Source organism: Leucoraja erinacea, chromosome 37 (assembly GCF_028641065.1).
Source record: "Leucoraja erinacea ecotype New England chromosome 37, Leri_hhj_1, whole genome shotgun sequence".
NCBI lineage: Eukaryota > Metazoa > Chordata > Chondrichthyes > Rajiformes > Rajidae > Leucoraja > Leucoraja erinaceus.
In genome coordinates, this window is record NC_073413.1 from 4,443,344 (window position 1) to 4,465,851 (window position 22,508).

A 22,508-nucleotide genomic window follows, 5' to 3' on the forward strand; every position below is an offset into this window, starting at 1 on the left:
GGTGCGGTTTGGGTGGGAGGGGACGAGTTGACCAGGGAGTTGCGGAGGGAACGGTCTCCGTGGAAAGCGGAAAGGAGTGGAGATGGGAAGATGTGGATAGTGGCGGAATCACGTTGGAGGTGGCGAAAATATCGGAGGAGGATTACGTGCTGTATGCGACGGCTGATGGGGTGGAGGGTGATTGTGATCATTCATTGTGATCATGGCTGATCGTCCCCTATCAATAACCCGTGCCTGCCTTCTCCCCATATCCCTTGACTCCACTAGCCCCGAGAGCTCTATCTAACTCTCTCTTAAATCCATCCAGTGATTTGACCTCCACTACCCTCTGTGGCAAGGAATTCCACAAATTCACAACTCTCTGGGTGAAAAAGTTTTTTTCTCACCTCAGTCTTAAATGACCTCCCCTTTATTCTAAGACGGTGTGGCCCCTGGTTCTGGAGACTGTGGCCCCTGGTTCTGGAGACTGTGGCCCCTGGTTCTGGAGACTGTGGCCCCTGGTTCTGGAGACTGTGGCCCCTGGTTCTGGAGACTGTGGCCCCTGGTTCTGGAGACTGCGGCCCCTGGTTCTGGTAATGTAAGTAGCGGGTACGTAGGGGCTCGTGGGTGTCTCGTAGCGGCTTGTACGAGTAACGGTAGGTACTCGGGAAATCCGGTCAACTCATGACGTTTCTTTGCAACCCTGTGAAAAATGTCCGCCAGTAAAAATGGTTACTTTTTATTCGTACGAGCCGCTACGGACCCGCTACGTACATTACACGAGGTCGAATCACGGGAGAACTCTTGAATTACCTCGTACAGTGGGACAGGCCCTTTAACCCGTCAGCTCCTTGGTTTGTTTATTTATTAGATCCTAAATTCCCAAGCTGCTAAAGAAGGAATTAAAACATGGAAAATAGAACAGCACAGCACAGGAAGAGGCCCTCAGGCATCCTTTAATCTGTGCCAAGCCTGATGCCAAAAAAGAGACAATAACATTGAAAATAGATGTAGGCCATTCGGCCCTTCGAGCCAGCACGGCCATTCAATATGATCATGGCCGATCATCCAAAATCAGTACCCCGTTCCTGCTTTCTCCCCATATATCCCTTGATTCTGTTAACCCCAAGAGTTATAGACAATGGACAACAGGTGCAGGAGTAGGCCATTCGGCCCTTCGAGCTAGCACCGCCACTCAATGTGATCATGGCTGATCATCCCCAATCAGTACCCCGTTCCTGCCTTCTCCCCATATCCCCTGACTCCGCTATTTTTAAGAGCCCTATCTAGCTCTCTGTCGAAAGCATCCAGAGAACCCACCTCCACCGCCCTCTGAGGCAGAGAATTACACACTCACCACTCTCTGTGAGAAAAAGTGTTTCCTCGTTATATCTAACCCTCTCTTGAAACTAATCCCTTCTATCTGCATGTGCTATTCCCTGCATTTCCACATGTCTATCTGTTCCATGTGTATCCTTCAGGTGTCTATGTCTATTTTAGATCCAAATAGTATATTAGAATCTTATTTTAGTTCCAGGAACAGCATCTTCCCCACTGTTGCACAGACCTCTCGTATGTTAAGAATGGATTTGGGGGCTCCCGATCCATGTGTCTTCCATGCATCTGCTTTGACAGCAGTTGGGGCCAGGATCGAACCTGTGTCTCCGGCGCTGAGAGGCGGTGGCTCTACCAACTGCGTTATTGTAGGATTGGACTCTTTCATGATGGAAATGATCTGCACTCTAGTTTGATTTTTGGCACAAATGTTACTTGCCGTTAGACTTTAGACTTTACAGATACAGCTTGGAAACAGGCCCTTCGGCCCACCAAGTCCATGCCGACCAGCGGCCACACCAACACTACCCTACTACACACTAGGGACATAGAAACATAGAAACATAGAAAATAGGTGCAGGAGTAGGCCATTCGGCCCTTCGAGCCTGCACCGCCATTCAATATGATCATGGCCGATCATCCAACTTAGTATCCCATACCTGCCTTCTCTCCATACCCCCTGATCCCTTTAGCCACAAGGGCCACATCTAACTCCCTCTTAAATATAGCCAATGAACTGTGGCCTCAACTACCTTCTGTGGCAGAGAATTCCACAGATTCACCACTCTGTGTGTGAAAAAAAATGTTTTTCTCATCTCGGTCCTAAAAGATTTTTCCCCCTTATCTTTAAACTGTGTGTGGCCCCCTTGTTCTGGACTTCCCCAACATCGGGAACAATCTTCCTGCATCTAGCCTGTCCAACCCCTTAAGAACTTTGTAAGTTTCTATAAGATCCCCCCTCAATCTTTTAAATTCTATCGAGTACAAGCCGAGTCTATCCAGTCTTTCTTCATATGAAAGTCCTGACATCCCAGGAATCAGTCTGGTGAACCTTCTCTGTACTCCCTCTATGGCAAGAATGTGAAAAATGTTTTCCTCATCAATTTGCAATTGTACCGAAGCCAATTCACCTACAAACCTGCGCGTCCCTGGGGTGTGGGAGGAGACCGGAGCACCCGGAGAAAACCCACGCAGTCAAGGGGGAGAAGGTACAAACTCCATAGGCGGGGATCGAACCCGGATCTCGGGCGCTGCGAGGCAGCGAATCTACCGCAGTGCCACCGTGCCGCCCCACATTCTTTGCTGCACTCTGAGTTTCTCTTCTCCTGGTTAAATACCTGCAGGTCATGGCACAGTTAAGGATTAACACAGCACAAGCTGCAACCATTACACATGTCCATCCCTTGCGGGACTGTGGTGTGCTAGAAACCTAGATACAGTCCACCTTGCGATTTATTTATACCCGTAAGATCCTTAATAAAAGCTGCGTATATATTGAATTAATTAACCACCATGATTTTATCGCAGTTTTCAAGCTTTTATTTAGGGGTGTCAGAGTAAAGGGGGCTGAATACTTTTGCACGCCACACTTTTCAGTTTTTTATTTGTAAATAAATTTGAAAACCATGTATCATTTTGCTTCCACTTCACAATGAATGCACCACTTTGTGTTGGTCTATCACATAAAATCCCAATAAAATACGTTTACGTTTGTGGTTGTAACGTGACAAAATGTGGAAAAGTTCAAGGGGTATGAAAACTTTTGCAAGCCACTGTAAATGCTTTGATTGTGAAAGAGGGAGTGGGATTGGGGGGGTGGGGTGGTTTGCAGGGGGGGGGGGGGATAAAGATACAAGGAGGGTGGGGGAGGTGGAGGAGAGGTGGGAGAGGATTGCCAGTGGCTGTTCTGTTGTCTGTGGATGAGGTTGTGGGAGAGCATGAAGTGAGGAAGTGTGATCCTCCATTCTGGATCGATGAAGGACGCATTAAAATTCTCTTTATTTAAATAGAAAAGGTAAAATGTTCGGAGGTGAGGCGTGGTGTCACCACGATAGAGTTACTACCTTACAGCGCCAGAGACCCGGGTTCCATCCCGACTATGGGTGCCTTACCTGCACGGAGTTTGTACGTTCTCCCATGTCCCACGTGGGTTTTCTCCGGGATCTCCAGTTTCCTCCCACATTCCAAGGACGTACAGGTTTGTAGGTTAGTTGTGCTTGGTATAATTGTAAATTGACCCTAGTGTGTGTAGGATAGCGTTAAGGCTCTCTCCCACTTTCCCGAGTTACTCACGAACTCTCCTGAGTTTTCCCCCTTGATTCGAACTCGGGGAATGTCGAGGATTGTCGGTAGCGAGCTCGTAGGGAGCCCGCAGGAGTCCGTGGATGTTTCGTAGCGGCTCGTAACGCCAGCCGTAGGAACTCGAGGCATCAGGTAAGTCGGGACGGTTTTTCAACACGAGTTAAAAAAAATAGCCGCCAGTACCTACGAACGGCTGTTACCGTAATTCTCCGAGTTCGAATCAAGGGGAAAACTCGGGAATAGGCTGGAAGAGCCAAATGGTTTCTTTAAGTTCCAAGTCCTCGTTCAGATTCATTTGCTGTGAAGCAAAGTCCTTCTACAGTTGTACAGGGCCCTAGTGAGACCACACCTGGAGTATTGTGTGCAGTTTTCATCCCCAAATTTGAGGAAGGACATTCTTGCTATTGAGGGAGTGCAGCGTAGGTTTACAAGGTTAATTCCCGGGATGGCAGGACGTTGAAAGAATGGAGCAACTGGGCTTGTATACACTGGAATTTAAAAGGATGAGTGGGGATCTCATTGAAATATATAAGATTATTAAGGGATTGGACACTCCGGTGGCAGACAACATGTTCCCGATGTTGGGGGAGTCCAGAACCAGGGGCCACACAGTTTAAGAATAAGGGGTGGGCCATTTAGAACAGAGGTGAGGAATTTCACCCAGAGGGTTGTGAATCTGTGGAATTCTCTGCCTCAGAAGGCAGGTGGAGGCCAATTCTCTGGATGCTTTCAAGAGAGAGTTAGATAGGGCTCTTAAAGATAGCGGAGTCTGGGGATATGGTGAGAAGGTCAGGAACTGGGTACTGATTGGGGATGATCAGCCATGATCATAGTGAATGGCAGTGCTGGCTGGAAGGGCTGAATGGCCTACTCCTGCACCTATTGTCTATTGTTATATCCAGGTTGCAGTGTGCCAGAACCAAGTTTCTGTCCACTTTTCAGGTCAGTCAAACTTTCTCCGTTCTGCCTTCCTGTTTCCAAATGGCCTGTGTGACACACAACTTTGGCTTCCGAACCTCCACCACGTTCCACTGCCATGGAGCAGCGAGCTTGGATCCTCTGGGTCGTGTGCGGGCTGGTGGGACTGGTGTAGATAATAATAATAATAATAATAACTTTATTTATAAAGCGCTTTTAGACAACATCAGTTACCACAAAGTGCTGTACATGGGAAGTCAACAAAAAGTTATTACAAACTACTAAAACCATTAAGACGACAGGACTATAAAAACAGTAAAAATTAAAAGACATTAAAAGCACTAAAAACAGGAACAATGTCTCAGCCAGTGTCGAAAGCCAGTGAATAAAAGTGAGTTTTTAGGGAGGATTTAAAGATGGACAGTGAAGGGGCCTGTCTGATCTGCAGCGGCAAGGTGTTCCAGAGTGCCGGGGCAGCAACAGAAAAGGCTCTATCCCCTCTGAGCCTCCGCTTAGACCTTGGTACCTCAAGGAGCAGCTGATCCGCTGACCTGAGGCACCGGGCAGGAGCATATAGGTGGAGCAAGCTGGGCCGAAGGGCCTGTTTCCACACTGTAAGACTCTACGACTCCAGTTGCCCCAGAAGCCAGGGAATGGTAACTCGTTCTCCCGATGCACTACCCAGGGAGGCTGGATGGAGCTGAAGTCATTCAGATGATGCATCGCATCCAAGGCCCAGCCTCAGGTCAACGTTGAGAAACCTTCAACGAAGAGCAGCGGAGTTCTTCTCTTATTCTCAGCCCAATCTTCACTTTTGCTGTTTTGGGAGATCAAAGAGTTGCAATATTGGCAGCTGCGTTTCCTATCTTAATGGTAAAAAAGTAAATCGCTGCCTTCGAGGCCTCTAGTGGTGCCTTGAGGTCCAAGGAGAAAAGTGCCTGCTTCCAGGCGTTCCCTGCCTGCAACCTCCGGCAACCACCTGCAACCTCCTGGAACCGCAAGGAAACTTTGGGTGGGGCGCAAAGTCTCCAGAGGTTTCCGTTCAGTTTTCCTAAGTGGGACAGGGGCCTAAACGATCATAGGCTGGAGGCCGTCTTCCAACCCTTCCCACCACGTTGAAACGTCACCAAGCTGCAATCTTCCCTCCACAGAAGGAAACCTGACCCGCTGAGTCTCTTCCAGCACCCAAGGTTCCGTTTGGCTCAGGATTCCAGCGTCTGCAGCCTCCAGTTCTTCACTGTGCTCACTCCATAGCGTGAGGGGCCGAATCTGTGCACGGGGCACCGTAATCAACACTAAACACCTCTGGTATCTCAGAAAACTGGTAGTCAGGAGTCTTGGACTAGATCTTCAAGCCGTTTGAAATGTTGCACGCTCCAGTACTGTGTGCATACCACCGAATCTGTGCACACACACACAACACACACACACACACACACACACAGCCACACACACACACACACACACACACACACACACACACACACACACACACACACACACACACACACACCACACACACACACACACACACACACACACACACACACACACACACACACACACACACACACACACACACACACACACACACACACAATACTACCCTTGCTGTGGACTCATCCGCACAACTAATCTTTCTCTCACTCCCAGTCTCCAATGCACATTCAGTCTTGTTCATGCATATACAAAGCCGCGCACTCACACACATACTTCCCTTTCTCCCATGCACAAAAATACATGCACACACACACACATATACAAACTCGCACGCGCACACATACGGTATGTCTCTTCCTCTCATGCACGGAAACACACACGCATACACACACATGTACACATACAAACTCGCACACACACGGACTCACACACACAGTATTTATTTTCCTCTCAAGAATAAAAATATACACACACACACACACACACACATACACACATATACGCACGCACACATATGCACGCACACACAGACATGCACACACGCACACACACACACACACAGGCACACACACATACGCACGCACACATACATGCACACACACACATGCACACACACATGTACACACACTTGCACACACACACACACACACATACGCACGCTCACATATGCACGCTCACACACGCACGCACACACGCACACAGGCACAGGCAAAGCAACAACTTCACGGCAACATAAACCCACAATCAGCAACACTTTATATTAAAAAACATGGGCCCAAACGTAGTGCACTGCCACGAGTCACAGTGTGATGTTTTAATGCAGAATACAGCCCATGGCACGGGACACAGGCTCGGGAATAAGTGGAGGCCATGACAACAGAGGGCAGAGAGTTGAATGGAGTGATGGGGGAGCAGGTATAGAGCATGGAAGATAGACACAAAAAGCTGGAGTAACTCAGCGGGACAGGCAGCATCTCTGGAGAGAAGGAATCGGTGACATATCGGGAGGAGACCTTCAGACTGAGGACAGGGAGGGGGAAACTGGAGATATGGAAGGGAGCATAGAGAATGTGAGATGTGAAAATAACAGATCAAAGGAGACAATGCTCAAGGGAATGTAGAATGGTTGATTTTTTGACTGAGGGGAAGGTGACAACGAGGGGTAAAAACAGTAAAATTAATCAGCGGGACAGTGGAACTAGTGGGGGAACAAGGTATAGATCATTGATAGGCACAAAACGCCGGGCCAGGCGACATCTCTAGAGAGAATGGGTGATGCTTCGGGTCGAGACTCAAGGATTGAATAGGAGGAAATACAGAACATGAGAGACGATCAGATTTGAGGAAGGAAAAATAATTGAATGAAAAAGATAAAAGGGAGAAAGTAACAGACCAGAGGGAAAGGATGGAGAGCTGGAAGAACCAAGGATTTATTCAGGATGAGGTGCCGCTGGTTATTGCCTGCGCTCACTGCCCATCGCTCGTTGCCCTGGCAACGGGGTTGGCTGGAAAGAAGGTTGACAAAGTGAGGCCCCATTTGCCCATTTCAATGGGCATTTGAGCATCAAACAAACAGAAATGGTTCACTCCTGCATCCGATGGAAGGGATCTTCCCATTCTTACTCAACTGAACTGGTAGAAACAAAGAACTGCTGATGCTGGTTGACAAAAAACAAAGGCACAAAGTGCTGGAGTAACTCAGCGGGTCAGGCAGCATCTCTGAAGAAAAAGGATGAGTGACGTCTCAGGCCGGACCCCTTCTTCGATATATGGTTGGACCAAGGCTAGACATGAATAAACAGAAAGTGGGAGACAAAAGGATTCAAGAGTTGTGAATTGTGAAGCCAGAGGAAGGAATGCAGGGGGGAGGGGGTAAATGGGTGTGAGACCAGGTGGGTCGGTGAGGTGGTGAGGCCCCCGACCCGAAACTCCACCTATCCATGATCCCCAGAGATGCTGCATGACCCACTGAGTTACTCCATCACTCTGTGCCTTCATCTGAACTGGTGTTGGACTCAAATCCATCTTCCCAATGAGAGTGATCCCTTACCTGTCCTCTAGAGGGGGCCATCGAGCCCATGGCTGCCACATTGGGGAGAAAGCAGTGAAAAGTATCAACTTTGTCAATGCCTGACTTAAATAGAAAAACGACTGGCCTTACAAGGTACAAAAGGAAGGGAACCATGAGAAACAATCCAAGCCTTGCCAGAAGTACAATTCTATCTAACCCAACAGTGAACTGGCCGGCCATTGTCGAGGCACTGGTCATGACCAACCAACTCCGCCAGTTGGTGCAAAAGGATTGGACCACACTTGCCCTCTCATCCCTTGCCCTCTCACCCCTGCCCTCTCACACCCTGAGACGTGGATGACTCCTAAGAATAAAATAGGGATTAATTAAAAAAAAAAAAATCACAAAGGTTCTTATAAAAGATTTTATTTGAATGTCTCAGGTTTTTAACAGTCTGCAAACAAAAAAAAAAGAATTATAACAATTGGGATAAATCAAAGGATTTGATTTCTCCCTAAGAAAGTGAATTGAAAATTACAATTTAAGCAGTCTCATTCTCGTTTCCTTAATTATTTATTTTTCACGGTAAATCTCTTGGTCAAAAGAAATACTTTTTAAAATCTCGTTAAAGATTTGCCGCAAAATTGATTCATCTCACTGAGAACTGTATGTATATATTTTTTCATTTTGCAAAATTCTCCTCCAGTGATACTTTTATTTCAGAGTGACATCAATCCTTCAATTCTCTTGAATTCTTCCACATTCTTATCGAGGCTCTTTCTGACATTAAATTTAAAGGTTTTCGTTTTTTTGTCTTTGTCCAAACCCTAGAAAATGTTTTTTTTTTCCCTCCTCAACATTTTTGAAAAAAAAAATATATGAAAGCTTTTTTTTTAGGTAAATTTTATTCATTTTTAATTTTTTTTTCTTTTTTTTTAAATCTGGCGTGAAATGAATGGAATGACACAGCACACTCACACAATAGGTTTTCCTGATTTAAAGAGGTCACTGGTGCCAACTCTCCCTCATCCCTCTCGTCTTCTCAAACTCACTTCAAGTAAAAACCTTCCCAAATTGGAATTGTTCTACCGAGCATTAAAAAAAAACGTAAACCTTATAATTTGGCTGGAGATACGTTGTACCCTCTTCGCACTATCTTCCCTTCCCCCTCAACTGAAAATTCGTGCTCTCTGTACAATATTCAATTAAAAAAATTTTATCCGTTATTTTTCATAGTTTAAAAAAAAATTCTTTGTTTGAAATTCTTGATTTGAGCTTTTGATCGGAAGAGGAGAGTTGGTGCCCATCCATTGCATGCAAGTTTCTCAAATCCACATCTCCGTCACTCTCTTGTAGAATGTCTTTTAAAAGAATATATATCTTGGTTTTTTTTTCCTTTGACTTTCCCGTTTTGATGGGCGTTCGATCCAGTCAGCGGCTGAGCAAGTTAAAAACGGATGTTTCCTCGTCGGTGTCGTGTTTCAACGTCTTCCCTTTCACCCCGCCTAGTGTCACAGCAAAGAATGAATTGCCATTGCCGTGTTTTTGTAAAAATGTCTTCTTTAAAGCTCTTCACCTTTAAGCAAGGGAGATAATGTCCCTGTTTCAAAGTCAGCACTCCTGGTGAGGTATAAGGCAGGTGGGGTGGGGTGGTGGGTTGGGTGGAATGGAAGCATTTTCGACAATAAAAGAGCACTGAAAACATTTAATAAATGAAAACAAATCCTCCTCCTCCATCCCCCTCGCTCTCTCTCTCCCTCTCTCTCGCTCTTTTCAATCCATTCTCTGGAGTTCAGGCCCAAAATTCTTTGTTCCGCGCGACTCGTTTCTAGTTTCTCTCTCTCTTTCCTCGTTTTCGGTTTTAAAATCTTTTTTTTTTTTGACAAACTTTTTGCATTGTTTTTTGCAATGGAATTCGGGTTTTCATGCAATAACTTTTAATATTTTTATTAATCCGTTTTTGTAAATTATTAATTCCCCCCCCCCCCACTCTTTTTTAATTCTCTTTGCCCTCTCTCTCTCTCTCTCTCTCTCTCTCTCACTTTCTCTCCATCTCCCTCTCCCCTTTCCTCGCCGTTCAGCTCATCACACAGGCGTTGTTCTTCGGTTGACCGTGTTGGTGTGCAAGGAGTCCTTAATGTCTTTTTGGATGCAGTTGTGGACCTGTAGGAAATTGTGGTCCCGCTCAGAGTTGTAGGTGGCAGTGGAGGTGGTGGTCTTCAGGGGGTCTCTCGTGAGGGTGTACATGGATATCTCGGTCGACGGCAGCGTGTTGAAGCCTTTGAGGCCGACGGGCGAGGGGTCTCTGGAATGCGATGGCTCCGTGGAGCGGGAGCTCGATCGACTGCGCCGTCTGTAGCGGTACCGGTAGCTGGGGATCCGGGTGATGGCGGAGGACTGCAGGTAGTCCGTGGATCTCGTCCCTGCCCTGATCTGTTTGTGTCTGTCAATGAACATGTGAACGGCGAGCACGCCCACCATCTCGGCGATAATGAAGGAGAGCGCTCCAAAGTAAAAAGACCACCCGTACGAGTAACTGTTCTTTTTGGAGTCGCTCTTTGCCGGATCTCCCGAGTTGGCTGATATGTACACGATGATTCCGATGATGTTACTCAACCCTGCGGCAGGAGACGGGAAGATATAAAGAGGGGGCAGAAACAGTAGTTATTGACATTCACGCTAAGAGAAATACAGGTCGCTTCGCCAAACCATAAAATTCGATACAATACCATACGATACCATACGATTCGATATAATACGATACGATATGTTACGGGGTACAAGGGCGGAACTCGCTATCAAAACATGGAGGGGACGGGGGACACAATTTTTTTGGGGCCACGCGCGTATGCGTACACTCACACACACACGCACGCGCTAGGCTTCGGAGGCTCAACCCAGCGCTAAAAACGGAGATTTTAAAATCGGGATCACAAAAACTTAGTGGGGATGTCCCCCACCTCTCAAAACATGGGGGGGACGTGTCCCCACTGGCCCCCCCGGGATTTCCGCCCCTGAATCTGGGTAACATTCTGGTGAGCCTCCCTTGCATCCTCTCCCAAGCCTCCATATCCTTTCTGTAATGGGGTGACGAGAAATGAATGCTATACTCCAAATGCAGCCTCACCCAAGTCGGATGGAAAGTTCTTCCCAAGATGGGCTGAATGGCCTCCCTTTTTGCTCGTTTGCTCACGTAGCCAATCCTATCCCGCTCTGATGGCTACACAGGAGATTCCAGAGAGTGATGGACACTGCCTGGCCTATCACAGGTACTGACCTCCCCACCATCCAAGGGGGTCTATCAGAAGCACTGCCTCAAAAAGGCAGCCAGTATCATCACAGATCACCATCCTGGCCACACTCATTTCACAACTAACATCAGGAAGAAGGTCTAGGAGTCTAAAGACCGTGACTGCCATGTTCAACAATACCTTCTTCCCAACAACCATCAGGCTCTTGAATATTACACAACAATAACCGGCACTAACTATGGACTGCCTTTAGTTTAGTTGAGAGAGAGAGTGTGGAAAAGCCCCTTCGGTCCATATATACACACACACACACAGACATATACATACACATATGCACATGCACATACGCATACACACACACACACCCATGCACACGCACATACACACGCACACACACACACACACGCACGCACGCACACATACACGCACACATACACGCACACATACACACACAAACACATACACATACACACACACACACAGACACGGCCACATACAGACACACACAGACACGGCCAGACACATGCGCGCACACACACACACGCGCACACACACACACGCGCACACACATACACACACATACACACACACACACACACACACACATACACATACACACACACACACACACACACACACACACACACACACACACACACACATACACATACACACACACACACACACGCACACACACACACATATATACACACACACACAGACATATACATACACATATGCACATGCACATACGCATACACACACACACACACACACATACATACACACATACACATAGACACACACATATATATACAGATACATACACGTAAATACACACACACACAGACACACACATGCACACACACTGCAGTCCCCACACATAGACAGTGACACTTTCAGAGACCCATGTATTTCCACTGTAACAGGTAACACAGTACAGCACCAACGGGCCCCAATAAACACTGACACACACTTCATCACACAAACCAACCTCCCTTCCATTGAATCGATCTACAATTCACGCTGCCTCGGCAAGGCCAGCAGCATAATCAAGGACCAGTCTCAGCTCAGTCACTCCCTCTTCTCCCCTCTCCCATCGGGCAAGAGGTACAGCAGTGTGAAAACGAACGCACACCTCCAGATTGAGGACCAGTTTCTTCCCAGCTGTTATCAGGCAACTGAACCATCCTATCACCAACTGAGAGCAATCCTGAGCTACCATCTACATCATTGGAGACCCTTGGACTATCTTTAATTGGATTTTACTGGACTTTATCTTGCACTAAATATTATTCCCTTTATCATCTATCTATCTGTGCGCTGAGCTCGATTCGATTGTAATCATGTATAGTCTTTCTGCTGACTGGATGGCATGCAGCAAAAGCTTTTCAATGTATCTAGATGCATGTGACAATGATCTAAACTAAACTAAATTAAATCCTCAGTCTGAAGAAAAGTTTCGACCCGAAATGTCACCTATTCCTTTTCTCCAGAGAAGCTGTGTGACCCGCTGAGTTACTGCAGCATTTTGTATCTAAACTAAACTAAACTTGGTAAAATTAAACAAAACTTAATTAAACTTAACTGAACTAAACGGTGGCGCAGCGGTAGAGTTGCTGCCTCACAGCGCCAGAGACCCGGGTTCGATCGTGACTATGGCCACTGTCTGTATGGAGTTTGTACGTTCACTCTGTGACCGTGTGGGTTTTCTCCGGGTGCCCTGGTTTTCTCCCACACTCCAAAGATGTGCAGGTTTGTAGGTCAATTGGCTTTGGTAAAAATGACAAATAGTCCCTCCCCAGTGTGTAAGATAGTGTTAGTGTACGGGGTAATCGCTAGTCGACGTGGACTCAATGGATTGAAGGGCCTGTTTTCATGCTGTACCTCTAAAGAAACCCCCTGCCTGAGACATCCCAGGTATCCCCTGCAATACAGAATAGTAAAAGGCTTGGATAGAGTGGATGTGGAGAGGATCTTTCCACTAGTGTGAGAGTCTAGGACCAGAGGCCACAGCCTCAAACTTAAAGGACGTTATTTTAGGAAGGAGATGAGGAGGAATTTCTTTCGTCGGAAGGTGGTGAATCTGCAGAATTTTTGCCACAGACGGCTGTGGAGGTTGTCAATGGATATTTGTAAGGCAGAGATAGATAGATTTTTGATTGGTACAGGTGTCAGAGGTTATGGGGAGAAGGCAGGAGAATGGGGTTAGGAGGAAGAGTTAGATCAGCCATGATTGAATGGCGGAATAGACTTGATGGGCCGAATGGCCTATTTCTACCCCTATTCCTTATGACCTTCTGATACATACCCTGTAGTACTGACACACTCCCAGACTGTAAATACAGTCCTAAAGATCGACTGCTAAGGGCAACATATTCCCCGAGAAATCCCATGACGCACTCTGAGACTCTTGTAATAGACTCTTGTAAAAGCTCCCTGGAACCTCTCCTGGGTCACCTGCAAACTCTGCCACACTTTGACAGAAATCTTGGGAAGACTGACTCACGTCAACACTAACACCTTCCCAGTGGCCCCTGCAGGCTCAAAGTGATCCCCTAATGAACACTGACACATGCCCAGAGACCAGCTGTAAATACTGCCACACTCTCCTCAGGGACCTCTGTGTAAACACACTCCCCGCCACCCCTGTGAAAAATATTTAGTAGGCACCCAGAATATATTGTCAAATGTCTGAATGAGTCACCTCAGGGACCCCTGTAAGCAGTGACACACTCGCAGTGGATACTACAAATGCTGACATGCTCTCTTGCATCCCCCGGTACAGAGCATAACACCTCCGGGAGACTCTTTAAACACACACACACACCTTGCTGAGCATTGAAATGCCGAGACACTGTGATGAGGAACGTCTTTAAATACAGGCACATTTCCCGGAACGCTCATTAGATTCTGACCGAGACCCAGTGAGAATGGTGACACAATCCTCCAAAGACATGCTGCAAGTAAATAAACCTTCCTCAAAGCTCCCATGTACAATAGACACTAGACAATAGGTGCAGGTGTAGGCCATTCGGCCCTTCGAGTCTGCACCGCCATTCAATGTGATCATGGCTGATCATCCCCAATCAGTACCCCGTTCCTGCCTTCATCCCCTGACTCCACTATTTTTAAGAGCCCTATCTAGCTCTCTCTTGAAAGCATCCAGAGAACCTGCCTCCAACGCCCTCTGAGGCAGAGAATCCCGCAGACTCACAACTCTATGTAAGAAAAAGTGTTTCCTGGTCACTGTTCTAAATGGCCTACCCCTTATTCTTAAACTGTGGCCCCTGGTTCTGGACTTCCCAGACAGACTCCACAGAATGAGACCAAACGCCAATTGGAGGAACAGCACCTCATATTTTGCCCGGGCAGTTTACAGCCCAGCGGTGTGAAGAGTGATTTCTCTAACCTCAAGTAACCCCTGCACCCACCCCCCCCCCCGATCCCCCTCCCTCCCCTCCCCCCCACCCTAATCGTCGCCCGAGTTCCACTGCCGTCCTGCTGAGTTTCACGCGTCATCACCTCCCCCACAGCCAACAATGGAGCATTGTGGGCTCCACCGTTCCTTGAGCTCCGTTGCTGGCTTTGATTTGTCCTTTCGCATTTCTTTTCGTTCATTCATTTGGTCTATGTACCTTTTCATATTTCTCATTTTCCTCTCCTTTCCACTCACAGTCTGGAGGAAGGTCTCAACCCGAAACATCACCTATCTCTCACCAGCTTTTAATATCCATCCCCCATAACAACTGATACATTCCCTATAACTAGATACATTTTATGTAGTAAATGCTGTCACTTGGTATTGATCATGTTAATTTTGACATATTCCATGCAAAACTCCATGCACTCCAGATAACTGAACACTAAGGAAAAGTTTGCAAACACTGATCGCTTTAGAGACGCAGTGTGATATTAATACCACCGAGCCCGCATCGACCAGCAGTCACCCCGTACACTAGCTCTATCCTACACACTAGGGACACTGTACTATTTTTTACCGAGGCCAATTAACCTACATACCTGTACGTCTTTGAAGTGTGGGAGAAAACCGGAGCACCCGGAGAAAACCCACGTGCTCACAGAGAGAACGTACAAACTACGTACAGGCAGCACCCGTAGTCAGGATCGAACCGGGGTCTCTAGCACTGTGAGGCGGTAACTCTACCGCTGCGCCACCGTGCCACCTTCTTGAGGAACTCCTATCATCATGACATTCAATCATGGCTGATCTATCTCTCCCTCCTAACTCCTGCCTTCTCCCCATAACCCCTGACACATGTCCTGATCAAGAATCTATCTACCTCTGCCTTAAAAAATATCCATTGACTTGGCCTCCATAGCCCTCTGTGGCAATGAATCCCACCCTCTGACTAAATAAATTCCTCCTCATCTCCTTCCTAAAGGAACGGACTGAAATCCTGAGGCTATGGCCTCTGGTCCTAGACTCTCCCACTAGTGGAAACATCCTCTCCACATCCACCCTGTCCAAGCCTTTCACTATTCGGCAAGTTTCAATGAGGTTCCCCTCCCCCCCACCCCCCCATCCTTGTAAACTCCAGCGAGCACAGTTCAACAACGAAATGAGTGACTTTGAGTGCTTACTGTAAGATGCATAGGGTGACTCCAGGTTTCAATAGTCCTGACTTAACCCGACTCCTATTTACACGTCAGTAACTCCAGCATCAATCGCTGATGGATTAAGAGTTGCTGTTAAACACATATTATCCTTGCATGAGCTAGTGATTTATTGATGAGTAAAGTAAGTTTAAATGATTCATGTCTCTGCCATAGTAAACCATTAGTCATACAGAGTGCTGGGTTCTTCCTAGTAATGCTGATCGTTAAAGGGATTGCCTGAGCATCAAGGGCCTGTCCCACTTACGTGTCCTTGGCACGCAAATTACGCGACCTCGTGGTCGCGTTGAGGTGTACGGGCATCGTGTGGCCGCGCGGGGCCGGTCCCACTGAGAAGCGCGGAGGGATATGTAGTTGTGTGCGGCATCGCTCATTTTTGTAGCGAACAAAATCTTCGCGCGCCAACGGCCTGTGGCGTAACTGACGGCCAAAGTGGGACAGCAGAAGCAGGCAAATGATCGTCGAACTCGGCCTGGGGCTAACGTCCGTTGCGGTCTGGATCCGCCCCCACTCCTACTCCCAGAGCGGGGCCGAGAAAATTGAAGATAGACACCAAATGCAGGAGTAACTCAGCGGGACCGGCAGCAACTCTGGAGAGAAGCGATGGGTGACATTTCGGGTCAAGACCCTTCTTTCAGACTGAAGAAGAGTCTCGACACGAAAGGTCACCCATTCCTTCTCTCCAGAGATGCTGCCGGTCCCGCTGAGTTACTCCTGCATTTTGTGTCTGTCTTCAAACAGCTGTGCGGACGCATGTAGTCGCGTGCGACCTTGGCGGGACCGTCGCGCCTCAACGCGACCAGAGGGCGCGGAATTAGCGTGCCAAGGACATGTAAGTGGGACAGGGGCTTTAGACTTTGCTTTAGGCTTCAAAGATACAGCATGGGAACAGGCCCATCGGCCCACTGAGTCCGCACCGACCAGCGATCACCCTAACACAATCCAGGAACCAGACGGAGACACAAAATACATTAGTAACTCAGCGGGTCAGGCAGCATCACTGGAAAACATTGATGGGCGATGTTTCAGGTCGGGACCCTAACACTATCCTACATCAACAGATACAATTTTTGCAATTTTACCGAAGCCAATTAACCTGCAAATCTGTACATCATCGGAGTGTGGGAGGAAACCAGGAGCACCTGGAGAAAACCCAGGTGGTCACGGGTACAATGTACAAACTCTGTACAGACAGCACCCTCGAGTTTGTTGGGTGAGAACGAGAAGCTGGTGCAACTTTGATGGGGGAGGGACAGAAAGAGAGAGGGAATGCCGGGGTTATTTGAAGTTAGGGAAGTCAATATGCATACGACTAGTAAACTAAACTGCTGGTGTCTATGGTGTATCACCAAACTAAAAGCTGCTTAAACTGTTTAAGATGACAATAATAAACTAAACTAAACGATCTCTGGAACTTCCTTCTTAAATCTCTCTGGCTCTCTTTCCTTCAAATCTCCAAGGTTGAACATATTGCTGCCCACCTGATCCAATCTCCGTACATGTGGGTCAGTATAGAAACATAGAAACATAGAAAATAGGTGCAGGTGGAGGCCATTTGGCCCTTCGAGCCTGCACCGCCATTCATTGTGATCATGGCTGATCATCCACAATCAATAACCCGTGCCTGCCTTCTCCCCATATCCCTTGGTTCCGCTATCCCCCTCGAGCTCTATCTAACTCTCTCTTAAATCCATCCATTGATTTGTCATCCACTGCCCTCTGTGGCAGAGAATTCCACAAATTCACAACTCTCTGGGTGAAAAAGGTTTTTCTCATCACAGTTTTAAATGGCCTCCCCTTTATTCTTAGACTGTGTTGCCCCCGGTTCTGGATTCACCCAACATTGGGAACATTTTCCCTGCATCCAGCTTGTCCAGTCCTTTTATAATTTTATACGTTTCTGTAAACGTATCCTGTTTTGCCTGGTGAAGTTTTGAAAAGTTATTGCTGCATTCCATCCAAATCTCTTCTGATGTTGAGATGTATGTTGCAATTCTCGAAACTGGCAAGTCAGACTAGTTTTTAGATGTTAATTCTTTTTAAATCCCCAAGGGTCATGAATGGACCTTGTAAAGGACAAAGCTAACCTGATTAAAAAGAGGGTTGCCAAATGGTATCACATGCTCGATCAGCCCAGCGCTGCCTCACGATTTAAAACGGTGTTCAACGTTTTGTACTGGGTGGCTTCTCTGAAAGTCTGAAGAAGGGTTCTGACCCGGAAACATCACCTGGTCCTTCTCTCCAGAGATGCTGCCTGACCCATGCTGCCTGCTCCAGTATGTTGTATCTATTTTTGCCATTAAGGAGTCCTCAAATCTCCAATGCCCACAACCAAAGATCAATATGCTCTGCAGATAGTAGTGCGTTCAGCCGAACGCACTATGGGAACTTCACTCGCCCCTCGTTCCCTGCAGGAACTATACATCAGGAGGTGCAATTCCAGAGCCAATAAGATCATGGGAGACCCCTTCCATCCCAGCAACGGACTGTTCCAGCTGCTACGGTCAGGCAAACACCTCCGTTGCCATGCTGTGAGAACGGAGAGGTTGAGAAAGAGTTTCTTCCCAGAGGCCCAAACTCCTATCTCACCAGGGACTAACTTTACTGAACCACTCTACTGCTTTTTAAAAAATTGCTGTTTTTTTCCCTTTTTCCTTCCGCCCACAATATTTAATATGTAAAAGAATATGTGATTCTGTTCCATTCTGTTTGTAGTTTGTTTGTTTGTTTGTTTGTTTGTCTTTTGCACAAAGTCCGCGAGCATTGCCACTTTTCGTTTCACTGCACATCTCGTATGTGTATGTGACGAATAAACTTGACTTGACTTTGACTTGACTTGACTTGATATGCTTGATGGCCTGCCTATCCTCCCCAAATTTCTAGTGCTGCATTCATGGGAAAGTGGAAGAATTAACAGTTAAAGGTAGACAAAAATGCTGGAGAAACTCAGCGGGTGAGGCAGCATCTGTGGAGCGAAGGAAATAGGCAGCATTTCGGGCCGAAATCCTTCTTGCAAATGTTGCTGTGGTACCGGGTCTGGGTTAGGATGTGGTCATAGAGTTGGAGGGAGGGGGAAGGGGGGGGGGGGGGGGGGGGGGGGGGGGGGGGGGGGGCAGTGAGAGAGGAGATTGTTAAACTATCTTCAGAGGGAGGAAGAGAACTTCTTCAAAGTAGACACTCCTTGAGGAGATTTCGCAGTGGAGTAGATGAAATGTTTAAGAAGGAACTGCAGATGCTGGAAAATTGAAGGTAGACAGAAATGCTGGAGAAACTCAGCGGGTGAGGCAGCCTCTATGGAGCGAAGGAAATAGACGACGTTTCGGGCCGAAACCCTTCGGTTTTATGTTTAAATGTTTGAATTAAATGTTAATATGTTTTACTGACTATTTCCTGAAATAATTGTGAATCATAGCCAATGGGGTCTTTGGAGAGAGTGTAGAAGATGCTTGCCTGGATGCTGCATGGATTACAGGGCATTAGCTATTAGGACTGGTTGCAGCATCGGAGGCTGATGAGGAGAGAAGTTTATAATATTTACCATATAACCATATAACCATTACAGCACGGAAACAGCCCACCTCGACCCTTCTAGTCCGTGCCGAACACGTATTCTCCCCATATTCTGTGAGGGATAAATAGGGTGGGCAGTCAACATCTTTTCCCCAGGGTTAAATTGTTCTCCTCTCTCCATAAATCTATGCACTCTAGTTTTAGCTCCCCTATCCTGGAGAAACTTTGGCCATCCACCTTATCTAGACCCTTCATGATTTTACGAACCTCAGTAAGGTCATTCCCCCGATCTCCTTTGCTGGAGGGACAACAGTTGAACTTTATCTAGCCTCTCCTTATAACAAGCCCTCCACTCCTGGCAACATAATTGCCAACATTTCCAGCACCCTCTCAACCTTATGCCCCTGTCCCACTTAGGAAACCTGAACGGGAAACCTCTGGAGACTTTGCGCCCCACCCAAGGTTTCCGTGCGGTTCCCGGAGGTTTTTGTCAGTCTCCCTACCTGCTTCCACCTCCGGCAACCTCCGGCAACCACCTGCAACCTCCGGGAACCGCACGGAAACCTTGGGTGGGGCGCAAAGTCTCCAGAGGTTTCCGTTCAGGTTTCCTAAGTGGGACAGGGGAATTGTTCACATCCTTCCTATAGTATGCCAACCGCAACTGCTCACTCTCAATATGTGCAGGAATGAACTGCAGATGCTGGTTTAAACCGAAGACAGACACAAAATGCTGGAGTGACACAGCGGGATAGGTAGCATCTCTGGAGAGAAGGAAGGGGTGACGTTTTGGGTCGAGACCCTTCTCCACCCATTCCTTCACTCCGGAGATGCTGCCTGTCCCGCTGAGTTACTCCAGCGATATGCGTTTATCTGCAGGCTCAATATTCAGGTGTAGTCTCACCAACATCCAATACATATTTAATATAACATTTCACCTCTTGTATTGATTAAGTATAGTAAGCGTAAGTATGTAAGTGTGTACTCTTGAATAAAGAAGATGGCACGCTGGAGCAGTGGTAGAAATGCTGTCTGACGGTGCCACAGAGACCCATGTTTGACCCTGACTACAGATGCTGACTGCACACTCCAAAGACGTACAGGTTTGTAGGTTAATTGGCTTTGAGAAATTGTAAATGGGCCCTAGTGTGCCGGGTAGTGCTAGCATACGGGGTGATCGCTGGTCGGCGCGGGTTCGGTGGGCCGAAGAGCCTGTTTCAACGCTGCATCTCTAAAGTCCAATGTAAAGACAGGGAGTGTGCTGAGGAGATCGTGCAGGGCCAGAGAAATGCTGATATGAGGAAATACGGGTGTCATTTTGTTTGGAACACTGTTTGAGGGGAGATTTAACCACGATGCTTAAACGGACAAGAGCCTCTCACAATTCAGGAAGAATTGACAGGATGAAGAAGGTTCCTGCGGATTGCCTGTTTGAAGAACCATAGGTTTAAGGTGACGAGGAAAAGATCTAATAGGAAATTGAGGAGTAACTTTGTCACAGAATGTGTATGGAACGATCTGCCAGAGTTGGTGAGGACTATCCCAAAATTTAAGAAAACTGTTAGACAGGTATGTGGATAGGACAGGTTTGGAGGGATATGGACCAAACGCGGGCAGGTGGGACTAGTGTAGCTGGGGACATGTTGCGGGCAAGTTGGGCCTAAGGGCCTGTTTCCACACTGTTTGACTCTATGACTCTCTCTATAACATATTCGACAGGGCCGTGACTGAGCTCTACCAGCCAGTTTCGTAAGCTTTAAGTCTCTGAGACACCTTCACCACCAGAACAGCACTAGTTCAATGGGGCGGCACCCCTCCACCTCCTCAAAGGGGCAATTAGTGCTGCGCTTTGAATTAAGGAATGCCCACATCCGGTGAATGGGTGAAAAAAAACAATTCCCTCTTCATTTTGCCAGTGAACGTCACCGCTCACAGGAGATGGGAGTTGTTAATGCAGCAAATTATCAATCAGTGCTTCGTTGTGTATTCTCCACACATGAGGTACTCGAGCTGTAGCAATGTAAAATGTCAGCTCAGAATTATGCGCAATCACACCCAGTGCCAGGATCTCTCTTCGCTCAGAGCTGAAGCGTTTCACTGTCAGTTTTTTTTCACCCATTTTTTGGTAAATTCGCTCTCTGGTACCGTCTCGGGTCTGCAGTGGCAGGGAAGTGCCAGGCCCTGCCCACCCTGCAAAGCTGCCATGGCAACGGGCCTTCATGGTCAGGTTAAGAACTCTGCACCTATAACAACCGGGACTCGAAAATGGTGCCAATTCTGGCAAACGTCTCAGTGCACCTACTACCAAGAGGGGCACAAAAAATGTCGGGGTAACTCAGTGGGTCGGGCGGCATCTGTGGAGAAAAGGAATAGGTGAGGTTTCGGGTCGAGACCCTTCCTCAGACTGAGAGTCAGGGGAGAGGGAAACTAGAGGTATGAAAAGGTACATAGACCAAATCAAAGCCAGCACCGATGACCAAGGAGAGGTGGAGCCCACAATGGTCCATTGTTGGCTGAGGAAGAGGTGAAAGTGAACGAATCAGAACAATGAAACTAGCAGGATGACGAGGGTGGGAGAGGGGCAGAGAGAGAGGGAATGCAAGGGTTACGTGAAGTTTGAGAAATCAATATTCATACCACAGGGGTGTAAACTACCCAAGTTAAATATGAGATGCTGTTCCTCCAATTTGCGCTGGGCCTCACTCTGACAGTGGAGGAGGCCCAGGACAGAAAGGTTAGTGTGGGAATGGGAAGGGAAGTTTAAATTTTTAGCAACCGGGAGATCGTTCCTGCTTTCTCCCCATATCATTTGATTCCTTTAGCCCTAATTCAAGATTCACGATTCAAGATTCAAGATTCAATTTATTTGTCATTTGGACCCCTTGAAGTCCAAACGAAATTACGTTTCTGCAGCCATACTTTGTCCTCCACTGCCTCTGAATTAACCGTGTCACTCTCCATCCTAATGCAGAATTGCACCATATTGTGGTCACTGTTGCCCAAGGGGCCTTGCCCAACAAGACCGCTAACCAATCCTTCCTCATTCCACATTACCCAGTCTAGGATGAAGGTAGACAAAAAATGCTGGAGTAAGTCAGCGGGCGAGGCAGCATCTATGGAGAGAATGA

At 47.3% G+C, this 22,508-nt stretch overlaps 1 protein-coding gene across 1 annotated transcript in view; it reads right to left on the bottom strand.

Moving 5' to 3' along the window:
- Positions 1-9,301: 9,301 nt before the first annotated feature.
- The window catches only part of LOC129713811 (voltage-dependent calcium channel gamma-2 subunit), a 97,518-nt gene continuing 84,311 nt past the window's right edge, over positions 9,302-22,508 (bottom strand). The window contains exon 4 of the mRNA XM_055663121.1: positions 9,302-10,602. Coding sequence (XP_055519096.1) covers positions 10,070-10,602 — 533 coding nt within the window. The 3' untranslated portion in view covers positions 9,302-10,069. The remainder of the gene's footprint in view (positions 10,603-22,508) is intronic.